Source organism: Aedes albopictus, chromosome 1 (genome assembly GCF_035046485.1).
Source record: "Aedes albopictus strain Foshan chromosome 1, AalbF5, whole genome shotgun sequence".
In the NCBI taxonomy this organism is placed as follows: Eukaryota; Metazoa; Arthropoda; class Insecta; order Diptera; family Culicidae; genus Aedes; species Aedes albopictus.
Window position 1 is genome coordinate 89,207,347 of NC_085136.1, and position 19,109 is coordinate 89,226,455.

Consider the following 19,109-nt stretch of genomic DNA (forward strand, 5'->3'; position numbering starts at 1 on the left):
AGTTCAATATATATAGATTGTTTGTTCGATGTTTGAGAGCTTCTGCTCATGCGCGCGCAAGGACAATCAAAACAGCATTACAACAACAAGTTGTGTCAAAACATCTAGCTAATCTAACTAGAGAAAATTAGCACTAATAAGGAATTGTTTAGTTTAGTTTAGTGGGTTGTCAGATGATTCCGCAAGAAAATGGATTGCGGAGAATTAGAGACGACTGAAGCATATCAACTGACTATAGATGATTTGCCTAATGAGGTAAGTGATAACTCGTTGAACAATTGATATTTCTTTTGAGTTTTATTTTCATTGCGCTAGCTTAATTTTTTTATTTAATTCGATAATTCTTTATCCAGCATTCTATTATTATGTTTGATTCCCAACTGATAAAAGCAGTCTAGAAAAAGTCCGTCGAATTATTTACCGGAGGAATTTTGACTGCTAGTACCCCACCGAACCACTTGGGCAGCGGCCGGTATTTTGGGCACTCTTCGCTATAACTCAGTTAATTGCAAACCAATTGACTTGAAATTGTGTACACGACTAGATACTATACGTATCTCATCGCGTTTCAAATATTGTGTCGAATGGTTCAGAATTGGCTGAGATACAGCAGAAAAGCGCCCAAAATAGGACCCCTGCCGAGATGGTTCCACTTCCCTACATACATAAAAAATGTTACTTCTTCTTACGGAATAATGAAACGTCCGTCCCTGCAAAATTGCTCTGCACTCCTCGTCGAACCATTCGTTCTGAAGACTCCTTTCCACCTATGTGAATATAGTCCAGCTTTACTCTAGAGGGGACCACATCGAGCTCACCTTCCCTATCGCGAGATTCTACACGTATTCTGAGACGACATCCGGTTATTTCAGTCGCTCTAGATTGTACCGTGACGGTCGCCGGTACTGTACATTGTCAATGATATTTTGGGTGCAGTTTGACCATCACCATGTAGTTGGTCGAAGTTGATTTTAGCGCCCCGATAGGTCTTGACATCGATAATGTCGGAGAAGTGCCGTCCATCAATCAGAACGTGGTCGATGTGCGATTCCATTTGCCGGTGATCTGGCGATTTTCAGGTATAACTGAAGCGCCTGCAAGCGTTCAAAGACTCTCACGAGGCTTTGATTAACAAGATGGCTTTAGCGCCACTCTCGCGTACGAGAGACCACCTGTTTTTTTCAGAATTTGCCCGACTGTTTCTGAGTCTATTCCCTCAGGGACTCGTGAACAGCTATAATTTACTAAAACTGCCAAAGTACGCCAATTTCTCACCTCTCTCACAGTATTCAGTCTAGGGTAGTTCAGAATGGGTTAAAATTTGGAACTCTCGATTGTAGCATCCACCCCTAGCTACATCACTGACTGTCTGGTACAGCAGTGATGCAAAAGAATAATAAAATCAGTTTACTTACTGACTGCACACCCGGACGGACGCGCGTATCATTTACTTACTGTTTATCCGAATAATAAGTCTCGGTCATAAAACCTAATTAACGTTTAGTTTACCGAACCCAACACTCCAATCGTGTATATAACAGTGGCGACGAGAAGTGGAGTTGTTTCGCGTCCCGGGAAGTGCAAAAAGTGCCAGTTTTCCGGTGATTTTTGGTGTTTCTCACTGGGGGGAAAGTTGAACTGCGAAGGAGCCATTCATCCCTTTGCGACGACGTCGACGGCGGAGGGAACAACAGCAACAGTTTGCGCGGTACCTACACCGCCGGAGTTGGTTTGTTTGCGCTTTGCACAGGTTTGCTGCAAAAACCGTAAGTTTTACCTCTTGTGTGGAAATAAAGAGAGAAATATTGTGTTTTAATTTGCATGCCGTTTTGTGCCAAAGTGAGTTTCTGAACCATTTTCTTCTGCCTAGCAAGCAAAGAAATTGTGTTTCATTTTGTTTCCGTACAGTGATCTGGCTTTGTGTGTTGTAAACACGATCGACTTTTAGTCGCAGCCGAACATTTTTGTCACGTACGAGTAGTTTGTTTCATCCAACATTGTAGTTTGTCACACAGTGTTGCGTCAAAGTTTCCCCGCAACAAAAATTGTTTCGCAGATTGTTGTGCGACATCGTTGCATAGTTTATGCTCAGAGGGAAAAGCAGAAATAGTTTATGCTAGTTTTGAGCGACAACAACAGTTTGGTTTGTTTGTTTATTGTTTGTTTGTTTCACGTTTTGTTGATAAAGTTTGTCGTTGAGCACGATCATTTGAAAACAGTTTGAAAGTTTTCATGTTGACACAGTAACAACATAGTTTGCACTGTGGGTCAAAACTGTTGAAAAATTGGACAAAAAGTTTTTAAGTTTTTGCATTTATTTTATCAACTGTTTGTTTTGATCAGTTTTTTCGATTATTACACTGAAAAAAAAAATCTAGTTTGGTTTTGTGTAATAATTCATCAAATCGTTTTCTAGTTTTCGTCGTTTGTTATTTGCTGTCAGTATGCCGTTAGTGAATCACGTTGAGCCGTACGTGCGCGGTACGATTCCGTTTAGCCAGTACCTGGAGCAGATGGAATGGATCTTCATCGACAACAAGATGGAGGATCCGAATGAACAAAAAGCATCGTTTTTGGCGGCATGCGGCAAGGAAGTTTACAGCGAGTTGAAGCTTCTGTTTCCCGGAAAGGATTTGAAGACAGTGTCATTCAAGGAGATTACGGATGCGTTGAAGAAGCGATACGACAAGACAGAGAGCGACATGATCCAGCGTTACAAGTTTTATCAACGAGTCCAAGGTTCTACCGAAAGTGCGGAGGATTTCATCCTAGCTGTGAAGCTGCAAGCGGAGATGTGTGAGTTTGGCGAGTTCAAGGACATCGCAATCCGCGACAAGCTTGTGTGTGGAATTCGCGACCCGGATGTACAACAGCGTTTGTTTGATGAGGAAGGTTTGACGCTAGCCAAGGCGGAGAAGATCATCATCAACAGAGAGTTAGCTGGAGCGAACCGAAAGCTAGTTTCTCGTGAATCCGGTCGAGTGAGTGTTTTGAACAGGCTTGGAAAGCGACAGGAGTCAGCAGTTTCACGTGGTGGATACCGTAGTAGGAGTCGGAGCCGTGGAGCAAGCAAGCGGTACAGGAGCCGTAGTCCAGTTTCATCTAACCGTGGAAATCGTTCTTCATCCCGATCACGGAAGTTTCACTGTAGTTTCTGTGGCAGAGATGGTCACACACGTCGCTTCTGCTACGACTTGAAGAACAAAGACAAGAAATCTGTGAAGTTTGTGGATTCTCCTGCAGAAAAACCGAAGATGACGGAGTATACGAAGAGTTTACGTCGGCGGTTGAACAGATCTGTCTCGGACGATGAGGACATGGAGTGCTTGATGATCTCTTCCATCGGCAAAATCAACGAGCCGTGTTTCCGATCAGTGTTGGTCGAGGGGATTCGTCTGGACATGGAGATAGATTGTGGAGCTGCAGTTTCCGTAGTCAGCAAGGACACCTACGAGGGAGAATTCGCCGATATTCCGATGCAGAAGTGTACGAAGAAGTTAGCGGTGATCAACGGAAGTCGTTTGGTGGTCGAAGGACAGATTCCAGTGCAGGTGGAGTTGAACGGACGTCGGAAGTTCGTCAAACTGGTTGTTTTGCGCTGTGGGAGCTCGTTCACACCGTTACTTGGTCGAGATTGGCTGGACATCTTTTTCCCGGAATGGAGGAGTGCGTTCGGCAGTAGTTCAAACCTGAATCAGCTGTCGTTGCCGATGTCGGAGGAACGTGTCGTGGACGATATCAAGGGTAAGTTTGCCAATGTTTTTGATAAGTCTTTGTTTACTCCCATCAAAGGTTTTGAGGCGGATCTAGTGTTGAAGAAAGGAGCATCACCGATTTTCAAACGTGCTTATGACGTTCCATTGCGTTTAAAGGACAAGGTTGTTGAACATTTGGACAGTTTGGAGAAAGATGGCATCATAACACCGATCGATGCAAGCGAGTGGGCATCGCCGGTGATCGTTGTAGTGAAGAAAGACGGTGGTATCAGGATGGTGATCGACTGCAAGGTTTCGATCAACAAGGTGATCATTCCGAACACCTATCCGCTGCCGTTGACACAGGATATGTTTGCTTCACTAGCCGGTGCGAAAGTTTTTTGTTCCTTAGATCTTGCCGGAGCGTATACACAGTTGATGTTATCGAAAAAGTCTAGGAAAATTATGGTGATTAATACGGTTAAAGGGTTGTTTTCGTATAATCGTTTACCACAAGGTGCTTCTTCAAGTGCTGCTATTTTTCAGCGAGTCATGGATCAAGTTTTACAAGGCATAGACGGAGTTTATTGCTACTTAGACGATGTTTTAATAGCTGGTGAGGATTACGAGGACTGTTTAAGAAAGCTTTATTTGGTTTTGGAACGACTTTCTAAAGCCAACATAAAAGTAAATTTGCAGAAATGCAAATGGTTTGTGACAAGTTTGCCATTTTTGGGTCACATTTTAACCGATAAAGGTTTGTTGCCGTGTCCAGAAAAGGTCGATACGATTCGGAAAGCTAATGTTCCGAATAACGTCACCGAGTTGAAAGCGTTTCTTGGTTTGATAAATTACTACGGTAAGTTTATCCCAAATCTATCCTCACGTTTAAGCTGTTTGTATCGTTTACTAAAGAAAGACGTTAAGTTTGTCTGGACCGATGAGTGTCATCGAGTGTTCAACGAAAGTAAGCAATGTTTGTTGTCTTCAAAGCTACTTGAGTTTTTTGATCCACAAAAGCCTGTTGTTGTTGTAACAGATGCTAGCAGTTATGGGTTAGGTGGCGTGATTGCTCACGAAATCAATGGAGAAGAGAGGCCCATTAGTTTTACCTCCTTCAGTTTAACTAACTCGCAGAAGTCCTACCCAATTTTTCACTTGGAAGCGTTGGCCGTTGTGAGTACCATAAAGAAGTTTCACAAGTTTTTGTTTGGAAAAAAGTTTACTGTGTATACAGATCACAAACCGTTGATAGGCATATTTGGCAAAGAAGGCAAAAATTCGTTGTTCGTAACGCGTCTGCAGAGATATGTAATGGAACTGAATATCTACGATTTCGACATTGTTTACAGACCGTCAGCGAAAATGGGCAATGCAGACTTTTGCTCAAGGTTTCCTTTGCCAGATGAAGTTCCAGTTTCGTTACAACGAGAGTTTATCAAAAGTTTGAACGTTTACGATGAGTTTCCTTTGGACCATGTTTTAATTGCCAGCGAGTCAAAGCAAGATGAGTTTATACAGACAATAGTTTTCTACATGAAGCATGGTTGGCCGAAGAAGTTGGATCGTAGTTTTTTGGACGTTTATGCACAGCATCAAGATCTTGAACTGGTCGAAGGTTGTTTATTGTACCAGGATCGTGTGTTTATTCCTGCTAGTTTACAAAAGCAGATGCTGAAGCTGTTGCACAAGAATCACTCAGGAATCACTAAGATCAAGCAGATGGCAAGAAGGACAGTTTACTGGTATGGTATGAACAATGACATCGAAAGTTTCGTCAAAACATGTAGTGTGTGTTGCCAGATAAATGCAGTTGCAAAGCCAGTTCCAAGTTCCAGTTGGATTCCTACAACTAAACCGTTTACACGTATTCATGCAGACTTCTTCTACTTCGACAACAAGGTTTTCCTGGTCATTGTGGACAGTTTTTCTAAATGGTTGGAAGTTGAGTACATGAAGTTTGGAACAGATGCCAGGAGAGTCATTTCAAAGTTTATGAGCGTTTTCGCTAGGTTTGGGTTACCTGACGTAGTTGTTACAGATGGCGGACCACCGTTTAGTTCGAAAGAGTTTATAGTTTTCTTCGAAAAACATGGAGTGAAGGTGATGAAGAGTCCACCGTACAACCCATCGAGCAACGGACAAGCGGAGCGCATGGTTCGAGTAGTCAAGGAAGGTTTAAAGAAGTTTCTACTGGATCCGGATATGACTGGTTTAAGTACTGAAGACCTGGTTTCGTATTTCTTGTTTGGTTACCGGAATACTTGTTTAGAGGACGGAAGAACATTTCCATCCGAACGTTTGTTTAGTTTTAAACCGAAGACGCTGTTGGATTTAATCCATCCAAAGAATAGTTTTAAGCATCATTCGACGAAGCCCAAGGAAGTGGATAAGTGTGTTGTACATAGTCCTAAGTTTAAGAAGCATGACTGGATTGACAAGTTGCGTCCTGGAGATATAGTTTACTACAAAAATTTCAGACCTACGGATATTAGACGATGGTTAGAAGCCAAATTTCTCAAACGTATCTCCTCAAATGTCTTTCAGGTTTCCGTTGGAGGAAGAGTTTACTCTGCTCACCGCAATCAGCTCAAGTTGGTTGGCACCCCGAAGCGCCGAGGTTTGGTCTTGGGAAGGAGCGAGAGGATTCAGCGAAGAAAACGATCTAGAGAGGACGACGACGAAAGGTTTAGCGACGACGAAGACGAATTTTACGGTTTTCCATCCGAGTCTTTCATCTACCGTGACGGAGACGATCGTAACGGGGTCACAGCTCGTGGTCCTGACGTGGAGGTTAGTGTTCCGCGCCGACGAAGTTTGTCACGAGAGGAAGATCAACGAGAATCGTCAAGTTTGCCGCCCGAACAAGTTGAACCACAGGCCGGCCCGTCAAGTCGATTGCAGAATCGTTCGTCACCATCGAAGAACTGACAGGAGTTGGTCAGGCGTTCTAAGCGACCTAAGCGTCTGAAGAAAGACATGGATTTCGAGTACTACTAGTTTGTTTGTTTGTTTGTATGTTTGTTTGTTTGATTTGTAACTTGTCATGAAGACATTGAAATTGAATTAGTTTCCGGTATGTTGTTTCACCGAATTTCTATTGTTTCGCGGTAGCTAAGTTTAGCCGTTAAATTGAACTGTTTAAAGAGATGCTTACGGCAGTTAAGTTTTGCTGAATAAAAAATTGTAAATGTGTTTATAACTAAAAGGGGGAGAACTGTAGCATCCACCCCTAGCTACATCACTGACTGTCTGGTACAGCAGTGATGCAAAAGAATAATAAAATCAGTTTACTTACTGACTGCACACCCGGACGGACGCGCGTATCATTTACTTACTGTTTATCCGAATAATAAGTCTCGGTCATAAAACCTAATTAACGTTTAGTTTACCGAACCCAACACTCCAATCGTGTATATTTCATCGATGTTCAATCCACTTTCCGATTGATAAATATCCTAGCAGGTATCGCTTCTGTTTTCTGCAGATTCGGCTCTTCTCTACAGAACTGGTTAAGCCTGCTTTCCTCAATCTCCCCGCGACCTTTTCCAATAAGAGTAAGTGCTGCTCAAAGGTCTCGCTTATGATTATAATGCCGTCAAGGTATGTAAAAACTTTTGGTTCCAGGTCAAATCCAATTGCTCGATTCATTAATCTCGTCAACGTAAAAGGCGCATTTTCGAGGTTAAGGTGAAACATCAAGAAATCTCATTGCAATTTTGCATACAAACTATAGAGGCACAAATCTGACGAACGAAGCATCGAGCCAAGCCGCCCTTGATTATCCTGGCTTTGCTCGCTTGCAAAAAGAGGCAGCTTTTCCAAATCGAGCGCATTTGTTTACGAATTTTTAAGATTTGTGCTCTTGAAAACGTGAGTAGGGGTCCAAGTCGGCCATTGTGGCAGCCATATTGGCATTCTTTGGAGTTTCTCCTTAAATGGAACAGCCTTCACTGAAAGGAGCCTTGCAGTAATGACAAGCACAAAAATGTTTTTAAATTTACCATGGCAAAACATGATCATCGACCCACCAACGCTTCTTGTGTGCGTTTTGTTTCTTCTCACATCAACCGGTTCGATAGCCGAGTGGTAGCGTGCGAGCCTGGTGATGTCAAGGTTCTTGGTTCGGATCCGGTTGCCAACAGAAACTTTTTTTTAATTGAAAATCGAGTCCATGGTAAAATTGAAAACATAATTCTGTTGAATTAAAACGAAACTCAGTCTGCACAAATTTAGTGGCGTTGTGCATTTAAATTAACCCGCAGAATAGTAATTTTCACCGCAAGCCGCCGTTCAGTGTTGAACCTAATTAAGCCTTTTTGGGATCCGAAAGGCTGTGTAGTTGCGTGAATTTTCTTTCAAAGATTATTTGAAAGTAAACATCTTTCAAATCCACTGAAATTCTTTGCCCTCTGAAGGCGATGAAAGGTTTCAGACATGTTTCGCATGGGGTATGACTCTCCTTAAGTCCAGGCAAACCCTTAGCTTTTCGTTGGCCTTCTTAACTGGAACCAGAGGGTTGGAGAATTCCGTAATACCTTCTTCTATTTTCTCCCATATCTGCGGCGTATATCTCTTAATCGGTAGTTTCTTATTTTAGCTCCCTCGATAACCTCAATTGGGCTCTTTAGGGGTATCCGGATTATTTCATAATCGGATTCTCCGCCCAAAAATTAGTCGAAATCCAAAATTTCATGATTTTTGGAGTCCGGGAACTATTTTTAAAATGCATTTAAAGTTTGTATGGGGACATTTTTTTGTTCGGGTCGAACTGTCACTTTATCGATTGAACTGTCATTATATCCACGAAAATTAAAACTGTTTTGTTGATTTAACAATCAAAACAAAAACATTGGAATCCAATAAAATCACGTTATGCTCATAAAAATGAGCTCTTTCGATTTGGCTACAGAAAATATGAATATTTTATTCACTAAACAACCCAATTTCATGTTCTATGAGGGTTGTATTTTCCAGACGCAGGGGCGGACCAAAGGGGGCGGGGGCAGGGCCCCGGTCCACCACATTTTAGGGGCCCCCACAAAAACCGTTTATGCCTGCTAAACATTAACCTTTTTTCATTTTGCTCAAGTACTGTTTAAAAACAAAGACAAAACACTTTTTCGCTCATCGCATTTGTACCTCCGAGGGGTCTCCACATCAGCTCCGGCCACGGGCCCCCACAATCCTTAATCCGGCCCTGCCCAGACGTCCTTAGCTGGTAGAGCTAAATCCTGTAAGAACTTCCTTTAGTTGAGCTCTTTGCTGTTAATTCGTGCTCAGTCTCGATGTTTTCAATCGCTTTCTGTGGATTCTGCGGCAACTCCAAAGTCGGGATATCTAACGGTTCGCCTTCTTCCGGTTTTGATAGCCAAGTCATAGGTTCATCTTCTGCTTGTAAATTGTCTGCGATTCGTCTGCGTTCGAATTAAGAACAGACTTTTCTTTCACATCTGATGTCCATGTCAGTTCCAACTCTTCAATGCGGTTTCTCGATGTTATTATTGTTGGAAGTTAGGTAGCGTTGAACGCTCGGGTAGTGTCGAACCTTCAGGTACGTGAATGGCTGCAGTATTGTTTGTAGGTACAATTGTTGGAGAGATGGCAGAGGTATGAAGTTTAGAAGAAAAATGTTGAATTGTATATACCTGAATGGAATAAAGAGTGTGGCGGTTGCAGATTGAGGTATCAGTCGGCAGCCGTCTAGTTTGATGGAAGATGTCTAGCGTTCTTTTTTCATTGTAATTAAGAAACAGACATCGACGGAGCTAGCCTCGCTATGGCCTTTATGGCTATGGTGGACTAGCTTCAACAATTATAGGCCGTATTTGGAAAGCCTTCCAAAAGTTCATCCCCAGAATCAATGGGTTTTTAATCTGAGGTACGGTTACCGTTGGTACTGTAGAAATAGGGAGTTATGCATTATTAAATTTGAATAAATTTTAGTTTCAAAATTTGAATAAATTTTAGTTTCAAAAATTTGAATAAATTTTAGTTTCAAATTTAATAATGCACAACTCCCTATTTCTACAGGTACCACCCTCGTTTCACTGCCCAACGTATACGGAACGTTTACATATCCTAAGCAAGTATCATCAGCTATACAAACCTTGACATTGCTCTTCAAAATCTCAAAACCATGCGATTCTACAACATTGAGAGCACTCATTACGCTCCAGAATCTAGAAGTGCAACCATTTCCGTTCCCAAATTGCTAGCTCTGAAGTGTGCTGGGCACGAACTGGGATTCGCTCTACTTTCCAGAACTGAGTCGGTCAAATGTCCAAAATCGTGACTCCCGGGAATTCCTTCTGACAGCGAGGTGTTCGGATTCCTCTTCAAGCTCACTAGTATGTTGAACGATTATTTTGCTGTCTCTGTTGGTTCAAAAACGAATGATCCCTATCACAATTCCTAGTTGTCTTCCCAGTATTTCAGCAAGCATATTATACCCGTATTACACATGGCAGGCAGTGGCGTTGTCTTGTGCTGCGTACCATAGACAGTTACCTAAAACCTCCGCATATCATTCCAATTAATGCTTTTCTATCTTGCTCTGTTGAATTCGTTTCTCTTCCGCTCTTGCTATCGTGTACAGCATCCTTCTTCTTCTTCTTTATGGTTCTACGTCCTCACTGGGACTTGGGCTGCCTCGCTTCAACTTAGGAACGATTTCTTCACCCTGGCTTAAGCGTTAAGTCAGGTTTAACTGTATGGGTAAGCCTGGCTTACCGGTTAAGCCGAGGTGAAGAAATCGGCTCTTAGTGTTTTTTGAGCACTTCCACAGTTATTAATTGATGGGCTTTCTTTGCCTGCCATAGCATGAATTTGTACATTGTGTGGCAAGTACAATGCTACACTATGCCCAGGGAATCGAGAAAATTTTCCCGACTGGAACGGGAATTGAACCCGCCGTCTCTGGATTGGCGATCTTTAGCATTAACCACTAGGCTAACTGGAGACCCCGCTTGCCACATGCGGGGAGGACACAACTCCGGACAACTTGGTCCAGAGAATGTGTAGGGATGAGTTTGGCTAGAGCGCCGTTTCAACGGCTATTACCCATATCGTCTGGGAGCTACAGAGGAGGTGGCACGTGGACTCGGAGAATGGCTAGTCCAGATGCAGTGCAAGAGGTGGTCCAGGGGTTCGAAGTCGGCTTCGTAGGTCATACCGGTGCCCTGAGGTCGAGATCGACCCTTACAGCGATTAAGTGGCCGCGGAGAGGAAGTCCCGGTAGCGGTGCTGTCGTGGCGTCGGTCTACTGGGTTGGATCCGAGCCCGTGGTTGGAAAGGGGTCCCCGGCAAGGGTCGGGGTAGGTGAGACCCTGCTGTCTGCAACCTACGGATGCATCTGATAGGGCCTGAAGGGTAGTGATACCCTTCCTTTGCGGGCAGGTCAGATCGGGTTGCATGTGGGCATCAGTTCTTGATGTCCGCTCAGCAGTAGGGCGCGGGCGGGGTTGACCCTGCCCGCCTTCCGAGGACAAAGGGAGTGGTGAGGACCACTCGGGAAACTGGCTAAGCGCCAGCATGTTACCGTGATGAACTCTCCAAAGCGAGTCATCGATGTTCGTTGCTGCAGGCCACGCAGCTAACCTTGAGGGTGCAATATGCACTAGTCCCTCTCTGAAGCAATACCTTCTTGGTGGTTCCGGAGAGACGTAGGGTTTGGCGACCATAGGAATGTGTTTAGTGGGTCGAGGAGAGAGTAGTCCTGGCTTCTACTATTGTAGTAGAAGACGGCCTCAGCCCCACACTATCCTAACCTTCCTGTTAGGGTGTCTGTTTGCAGATTATCCCCCTATGGTTTAAAAGGAAAAAAAAAAGCCCCAACTGGACCTAAAGCATGCTGTTTAAAAAAAAAAAAGACAATTACACCGTCTTCGACCTTGCGGCCTCTACAGACTGAACAATACTAACATTTGACAACGGACAACACATACAACACCCAGTGGTCCAGTGGAGAATTTTTCGTTCGACGAAAAGTTGAACCTAAGTTTTGGAATTCTGGCGGTATTCTTCTCGTTTTTCACACATTCCAAATGGCAGCTTTTCTTGTTTCTAGCTGTTCGGTTTCCCAGCTCCTGACTATCAACCGGTGCTGGTAGATATCCAAACTCTTCATCGAAGTGTTGGTTCTACCTTTGATTCACCTCGTGTATATCCGTCTTCCTAGACGACGTTCTTTTTTCTTCCGAAAGAGGCGAATCCGCTGTTTCCACCTCTGTTCATCTTCCACGTTTTTGTCTGTTCCACCTTCGTTACACGTTTTTCCGGGTTTTGTGTTGCGTTCTTTCCACTTTAATACCTATCGCTGTGCCCTTCTCGTCGAATTATTTGTTCCATCGACTCCGTTTTGAAGTTCCCAATCTTCTCCTGGCCTACCTGAGTGTTTAGGTTTCCTATCACGATCTCGACGTAGTATTTGCGTTTGTACTATTCGTTTTAAGCGGCCTTGTCATCATTATTGTTTCTGGAGTATTGGCTGTGCACGTTGATTGTGTTATAGTTGAAAAATCAACCCTTGAACCTCATTCCTTTGTCGATCGTCTACCAACCGATCACGCGTCTTTGCATATTGCTCACACGATGGGAACTGTTAACAGCTCGCGTATGAATCCTGCAGCGCTACAATCGTTGTCGAACTCCTTCCAATAGACCGGCGAGAGTGCGGGTGCTCCCGATGAAGTTAAAAGATCGGCAGTTTCAAATACCGAAGCTTACAAATTGCCAATAGTTTAGATTCGTATTTCTCATTATTTGTCTTTCCGTTGCAATTGGTTTTTACGGCTGGCTTTCTTAGGCGGACCTAACTTTCTGGAGGACTATAGTGAGGAACAGTCGACAGTAAATGCTCAATATTGATTCTTACTCCCTTTCGCAGGTGTTCGAGCGCATAGTATCTTACCTGAACGTTGAAGACTGCAAAGTGGCATCCCTGGTGAACTACCGATGGTCTCAGCTCTGCTTTTCACCCATCGCTCTCGCTAATGTCCAACTGGAAATCAACTGCGCTGTACTAGAAGCTAGCGACTATTGGACCGTGTTGGAGAGCAGCTGTCGACCTTATCGAAACCTGGTACTCAAATTCGCTTCCGACGATGCGGGTGATCTGTTGAAGATCCTGGACAAGTTCCAATCTAGCTGGGAACGGATCAGCATCGAGCAGGATGCCGATGCAAAACTACTGCGCACTGAAATCTCTGTTGGATTCTTGTCACGGATGCTGCAGGCATTTTCCAACGTGAAGCAGCTAACTATCAAGACTGTCATCGAGCTTTCCAATCCAAGTTGTGAAACGGATCTTCCACAACTAAACCGCGTTGAAGCCATCTGCTTGTATAAGAACTGCTTTGACGGAGACCTAATCGCGTGGACGCGAATCTGTCCTAACGTCAAATACATTGGAGTTCCCCTACAGGACGGTCGAGATGAATTCCCCCGAATTATTCAGCATTTCTCTCATCAAATTGAACATCTGTCCATGGATGCACGTTTCATCGAACGCGACTCGCTCGATTTTGTCCACGAGGATTTCCCGAGACTGAGGAAGTTTCGCTTACTATATCCCATTAGCAACTCTACAGCAACCGTTAACCTGGTTAGGTCGTTTATCAGTCGGTGCTCGAACCTGACGGAAATAAGCCTGTTTACCAACGTCATTTCCCAGGACACCCTGCAAACGATCAGCGAGAGTTGTACCCAACTGCAAGTCGTCAGCTTGGACACCAACGAAATCCCCCATTCTACCTTCTCAATCCTATCGAAACTTCCCCTCTTGAAGCAACTTATTCTGCAAAAAATGACAGTCGAACCTGCGATGATCACTTCGGCCGCAATCTTCCCAGTTCTTCGCCGGTTAACGTGCCTGTCGATAAGGATCAACTGTCCAGAGGCGTTCTTCCAGCAGTTGCACAAAAAGATGCCCCGACTGACCTGGCTGGAGCTGTTGGATCGCTTCCGCTACGGCTTCAGCAACTTTAACCAAAACGGAGTGGTAGGCGCCATCTGTGTTCACATGGCGAACCTACAGCGACTTGCGTTGGTCGATTGGGTAAGGCGCGCGGTTGAGCTTTGAGCTTGGACATCTTTCTGGAACGCTTTGTTTTGCAGGCCACCCTGGATCTGTCCATTTTCCAGAATCTCAACATGCTGTCGAATCTCATTGAATTGAGACTGAAATGCATCGGATTGAACGCCAACAGAACTATACCTTGCTGTGCTGGAGTGAGGAAGCTCATGCTGGATGTCGACACGGTAAGTACGGCTTAAAAAGTCGAGTACTGACGTCCAACCTCCGCTACCTACATATAAATGGCATAATGCTGTAATTCTAATACATAACTTCACTTTTCATTTCTCTTATATTATTTTACTATAAGTATGTTCTGTATAAAAGACATGTGGCATAACGTATGTTAGGCACAAAGAAAATTTGGTATTCAGGAATTTTGGTTCTTTCTTGTTTCTTGTAACAAGAGAAGATAGAAATAATACATGCATCATATTATAGTATCGCTTTTCACTTCTTGTTCAACGCGTGCCTAATGCCAAATGTCCTTTATGATATTCAATATATTATGCAAACATTTAACGACATTATGCCAAACGTACCAGGCCCCAAATTGTCACTTTCGTTACCTCTCAACATAAACTTCTACAAATTTGTTGAAACTCATTTCAGCTCAAACCTTCGGACACGATCCCTCCCAAATGCCACTTGTCCCTTGCGGACTTAATCTCCCAGGGATTCCACGGTGTGAAAAGCATCGAACTGCCCCATCAACTGCTCGACAGTACCGTCTCCGAACGGGAAATAGCCACCCTTCGATCCGTCCTGACCGATTGTGCATTTTATCGCCGGAAGCGTGTCCCAATGACCGACAGGGATTACGCCGCATTGCTCTAAAAGGGCTTTCTCTATGAAACGATAAAATCTGCCCTCGCTAGTTATGTTAGTTCTCTGTTTTAGTATTTTTTATGTGTTACGAAATAAAACTCACTAAAGTTCATAATTGTCGTCGTACTTCTCCTTGAAGTCCAACAGTCGCTCCAGGCTTTCCTTGTAGTCCTCCTGTTCTAGGCCGCTCTCGGCGAAGCGGGAAAGTTTCGCAATTTTGATTCGACTTACCTCTCGGTGCAGGCTGTCCAAACTGTCCGCCAGGTCGCCGGACGATTGTATCACCGCCAGCGTGGGAGTAGAAATTACTTCTGTAAAGTGAGAAAATGATAAACTCGTAAATATCGAACAATATCTTCTATTGAATAGTGTTGGGATCGGCCTCAAGACTAACCGACAGCTAGCTGGGCAAGCTAAATTGTAATCTTGGCTCCTCCAAAAGAAGGACGTATAAGCTGAGATTATTAGAACGGAAAATTGTTGGAAACATTTTTTGTAGTTTTTTTCACACCGGGAGAAAACGTTAAACCTATGGAAATATTCCGGATTTCAAACCAAAACTCGTAGACCTAATCTAAAATCTATATACACCAATCCTGATCATGTGGGACGTCAACGGCCACCATCCTGAATGGAAATGTACTATACCAGTGGGTACTAATACTGGAGTAACTAATACAGAAACCTTCGGAATAGCCATTCTCAACAACGGACCTCATGCCGCAAGTCGAAATCTGCAGGGATAGAGGCGGGAGAGGACGGGAACAAACCAACTCTCACACTGAGGTTATATATGTTGAGGTCGAGCACAAAATCGTTTTTTAAATTATTTTATCTTAAAGTATGGGTTCTTAAGAATGCAAATTTTCATAGAGATCCAAGCAGTAACAGCAAAGATATAGCGTTTTGCGCCTCGCTCCTTTATGGGCGTATAGTGCACACTTGAAACTTTTTTTTTTCCAAAAACGTCGATGCGGTGACTACGATTGCGGAAACAGTTCTCAACCGATTTCAACCATTTTTTTAGGTGTTCGCTATTCATGTGTCAACATTTAAAAAAAAATCATATCGAAGTTGGTCCCGTTGTCCGATCGGATCTCCACAGGATATGAATCGTGATATGAAGCGCTTCAGAGCTCCGAGGAAAGTATCGGATAAAAGGTCACTTGCCACTTCCAGGTGGATCGCACGGGTCGATAGGCACACAAAAACCGCGATGTAACCTGAAAGTAAGTTTAATTCCTATCATTACACAAGAGAACTGACAAAGTTCGTTTTATTTGGAGCGGGTTGGTTCATAAGGGCATTGAGGATTGAAAGTAAGTTTAATTCCTATCATTACCGACCACCTTTGAAAAGCAAGTTTCAAATCAATCAAAATGAGTTCACAAAATCATGTAGCAAATTATAGTCTACTTATCTTATTAGTCTTCGAAGGCACACTCTAACGGGCATATCTTCGATACGGCTCTCTTCAGGATTCCGGAGGATGTACGAAGGGTGGCCACACGAGCAACGCCATCCGGACCAGGGTGTGTCTCGAGGACGCGGGCCAACGGCAGCGTGCTGGTGTGGCCACCCTTCGTACATCCTCCGGAATCCTGAAGAGAGCCGTATTTTTTTGATTTTTTGATGTGTAGTATTTAAAATACAATTAATTTGAACTTCCATCCTTTCCCAACTATTTGTTCAACATGAACCGGTCTAACAACGATTCTCTCGCATCTCCACCGTAGTGCACTATATATATATAGCTATAGATATGCAAACCATTGTTTCTACATTGCCATCCGATCTGTTTTTTATTTTGCCATTCAATACAAGTTTATTATACAGTAAACGTGGTTGCAAGTCATTCGCATCGCCAGTCCCGAAAATTCCGATTTTTAGTAATTCCGGTTGTTAGATTGCCCGTTAGTTGATTACCCGCCGGTCGCCAAAGGTGTTTCGCGTGAATAAGTGCACGTTACGAAGGAGTTATCCAATAATCACCGAAGATAAGTGCCTAAAAGTTCTCGTGCTACACACATGTGCGCGGCCCCTCGATTGTGGATGCAGCATTGATATTCTGCTAGTGCCCATTCCGTCGTCGCTGAGTTGCTGCCCGTCGAAGTACCACCGGGTTGATAGGAAGTTTTTGAGAACCCCGCCCGCCCCGATATTCACCTGGTGAGCAGAGATGGCATAGATACACTGATAAACAGCTCTGCGTACACATCTTCAATAAAATGAGCGCCGCTCTCTTTTGCTACGAATGTGGACCGGCAACAAACACACATCGCTCAGCCGCAAAACTTTGCGTGAGAGTGCGAATGTGTAAGTTGCCACACCAGCTGCGCGAGACGTCGCAGAGCTCAAGCTTCTTCTGCGTGAGCTTTGCTCATTTCTAGGAATGTGCTACACAGCTGCGCTGACTGAGCTGCAAGTTGTAGGCTCTCGGCAGTACAGAGTAGCGCAACGCTGTGATGTGAGCTGTGTGTTGGACTGTACTTTCTCTTGCTTTCCTGCGCTCACCGTCGTGCGCAATGCGACAACGATGCCGAGCGCGTGCAGTCGAACCACGCAGAAGATAGGGGCATCTGGGGTAATACGCACTGTCGAGGCAAAACGCACCCCCTTTGTTATTCAGGGATTATCGGTTTCAGAGATTTGAAACCTTATCAGTCTAATAGAACGTCTTAATAAATGAGCATCTGGAAAATTTTACATATCTGCGTTACGTAATTAGTGAGAAAAATGAATAAAATTGAAAAGCACGATTCTGATGTAATTTTCCCGATCGTTTGTCGAATGATTTGATGGCGAAAACCGGCCAAACATCTAATGCTGTTGTGTTTGTTCAGTTCATTGAGGGCAATGCTAAGCATAGGAAAAATAACTTAAGCAGTAGTCTACGTAAATTATATGTTTTAAACTATTTTATTTTTTGCTATTGATTGGGGCAATATGCACTCCATTGGTTGGGGCAAAACGCACCTATAGAAAACAAGCTGTAATAATATCTATGAGTGCTCTGTAAGTAATCGCAAACAAAATTGAGCTATTGTTTGTCTTAAAACCTTATAAAACATGCATTTTGTCTAAGAAGTAAAAAGATTTCTAAACTCGACGGTGCATCTTGCCTCAATGTTGTGGTGCGTCTTGCCCCTTTGTTTGAGTGCATCCTGCCGCATTGTTGTAGTGCATTTTACCCCGAGCAAGGGTGCATACTGCCCCGCATAAACATACGAAGCCGTAATGTTGGTCTTTACAAAAAACGTTATTTTCAAGAGTTGAACTGTATTAAGGCTGAAATTTTGTTTGGTTTCTCTTAGAATGAAAGTATATGCAATGAATGCATGCATTAAACCAATAAATTATTGCTTTTTTATATGCATTTGAACGCATCTTCCTTAAGTGGTGCGTATTACCCCAGAATCCCCTAATTCTACACACGCACTCTTTCTCATCATGCAGGCTGTGTGTAATGTGTATTTTTTTATCTTCTCACTTAGCGCTCTGAGGTGTATGCCATCTCTGCTGGTGAGTCGTACGTTGCCCATCATTTGGTGCCGTGACCAGGATACTGGTTTCCCCGTCCCCGACCACACAACGTAACCTCGAACGAGCCGCTGTGAGGCTTTCCCGTCGCATTAATTGTGGAGTAGACTGGTCCAAAGTTTCTACTGTGGAAGTTGCTGTGAGATCCAGTAACTATAAAATTCAAGGCCTCCTGAGATTGGAGGTACCAGGTTAGTACCTTTCCAATCGATTAACCCACCACTTGCGGTACTTCTGGGTCTGTTTTGACCGTTTTAGTGTGCGGATCCCTGGCCTACCGAGTGACTGTTCTGAAGTTCTGTCCGTCCGTCCCATCGCAGATTTTCGATTAAATACAAGGCCTCCTGAGATTGGAGGTACCAGGTGAGTACCATTCCAATCGCATTATTCCTCCGTTTGCGGTACTTCCTGGGTCCTTTCTGACCGTTTCAGCCCTACTGCGTTGGAATAAGCGGGAAGGATGCCGGACGAGAAGCGGTTGAAGTCGAAAGAGACGAAACGGAAGAACGTCCTCGAGGCGCTGAAGCGATTGGACGCATTCGTCAAGAACTACGATCCCGATCAACACCAACACGAAGTTCCCCATCGCTTGGAGCGCTTAGAGAAGGTTTGGTGCGCATTCGAAATCGTCCAAGAAGAGTACGAGGAGATGGATGACTCCGAAGAATTCGTCCAGAAGAATTTGGAGCTACGCGGAACTGTGGAGGAGCTCTATTTTCGTGTAAAGGCTGGATTATCGTCGAAGGTACCACCCCCGCCAAACCCCGCTGCCGCTGTTGCCCCCGCTGCCCCTGCTGCTCAACCTACTTTGGCCAATGTGAAGCTGCCGACGATTTCGCTGCCAGAATTCGACGGAGATTTCAACAATTGGCTGACGTTTCACGACACTTTCATGTCGATGATCCACTCGTCGACGGAGATCTCCCAGGTCCAGAAATTCCACTATCTCCGAGCAGCCTTGAAGGGAGAAG

The 19,109-nt window shown here is 44.0% G+C and overlaps 2 protein-coding genes across 2 annotated transcripts in view; one reads left to right on the top strand and one right to left on the bottom strand.

Annotated features, from left to right (window-relative positions):
• The first annotated feature begins 69 nt into the window (after positions 1-69).
• On the top strand, positions 70-14,607 carry LOC109427419 (uncharacterized). The gene is made up of 4 exons (XM_062844951.1): positions 70-255; positions 12,583-13,752; positions 13,812-13,955; positions 14,383-14,607. The coding sequence occupies exons 1-4, from the start codon at positions 190-192 to the stop codon at positions 14,605-14,607; spliced, it is 1,605 nt and encodes a 534-aa protein (XP_062700935.1). The 5' UTR covers positions 70-189.
• Positions 14,608-14,644: 37 nt separating this feature from the next.
• The window catches only part of LOC109427418 (protein misato), a 40,278-nt gene continuing 35,813 nt past the window's right edge, over positions 14,645-19,109 (bottom strand). Inside the window, exon 2 of the mRNA XM_019702959.3 lies at positions 14,645-14,909. Coding sequence (XP_019558504.2) covers positions 14,701-14,909 — 209 coding nt within the window. The 3' untranslated portion in view covers positions 14,645-14,700. The remainder of the gene's footprint in view (positions 14,910-19,109) is intronic.

Excerpts from the sequence above, each read along its gene's own strand:
- LOC109427419 (XM_062844951.1), top strand. The coding sequence starts at position 190 with ATGGATTGCGGAGAATTAGAGACGACTGAAGCATATCAACTGACTATA. Across the intron at positions 256-12,582 it reads TAGATGATTTGCCTAATGAG|GTGTTCGAGCGCATAGTATC; the intron begins GTAAGTGATAAC and ends TCCCTTTCGCAG. Across the intron at positions 13,956-14,382 it reads TCATGCTGGATGTCGACACG|CTCAAACCTTCGGACACGAT; the intron begins GTAAGTACGGCT and ends AACTCATTTCAG.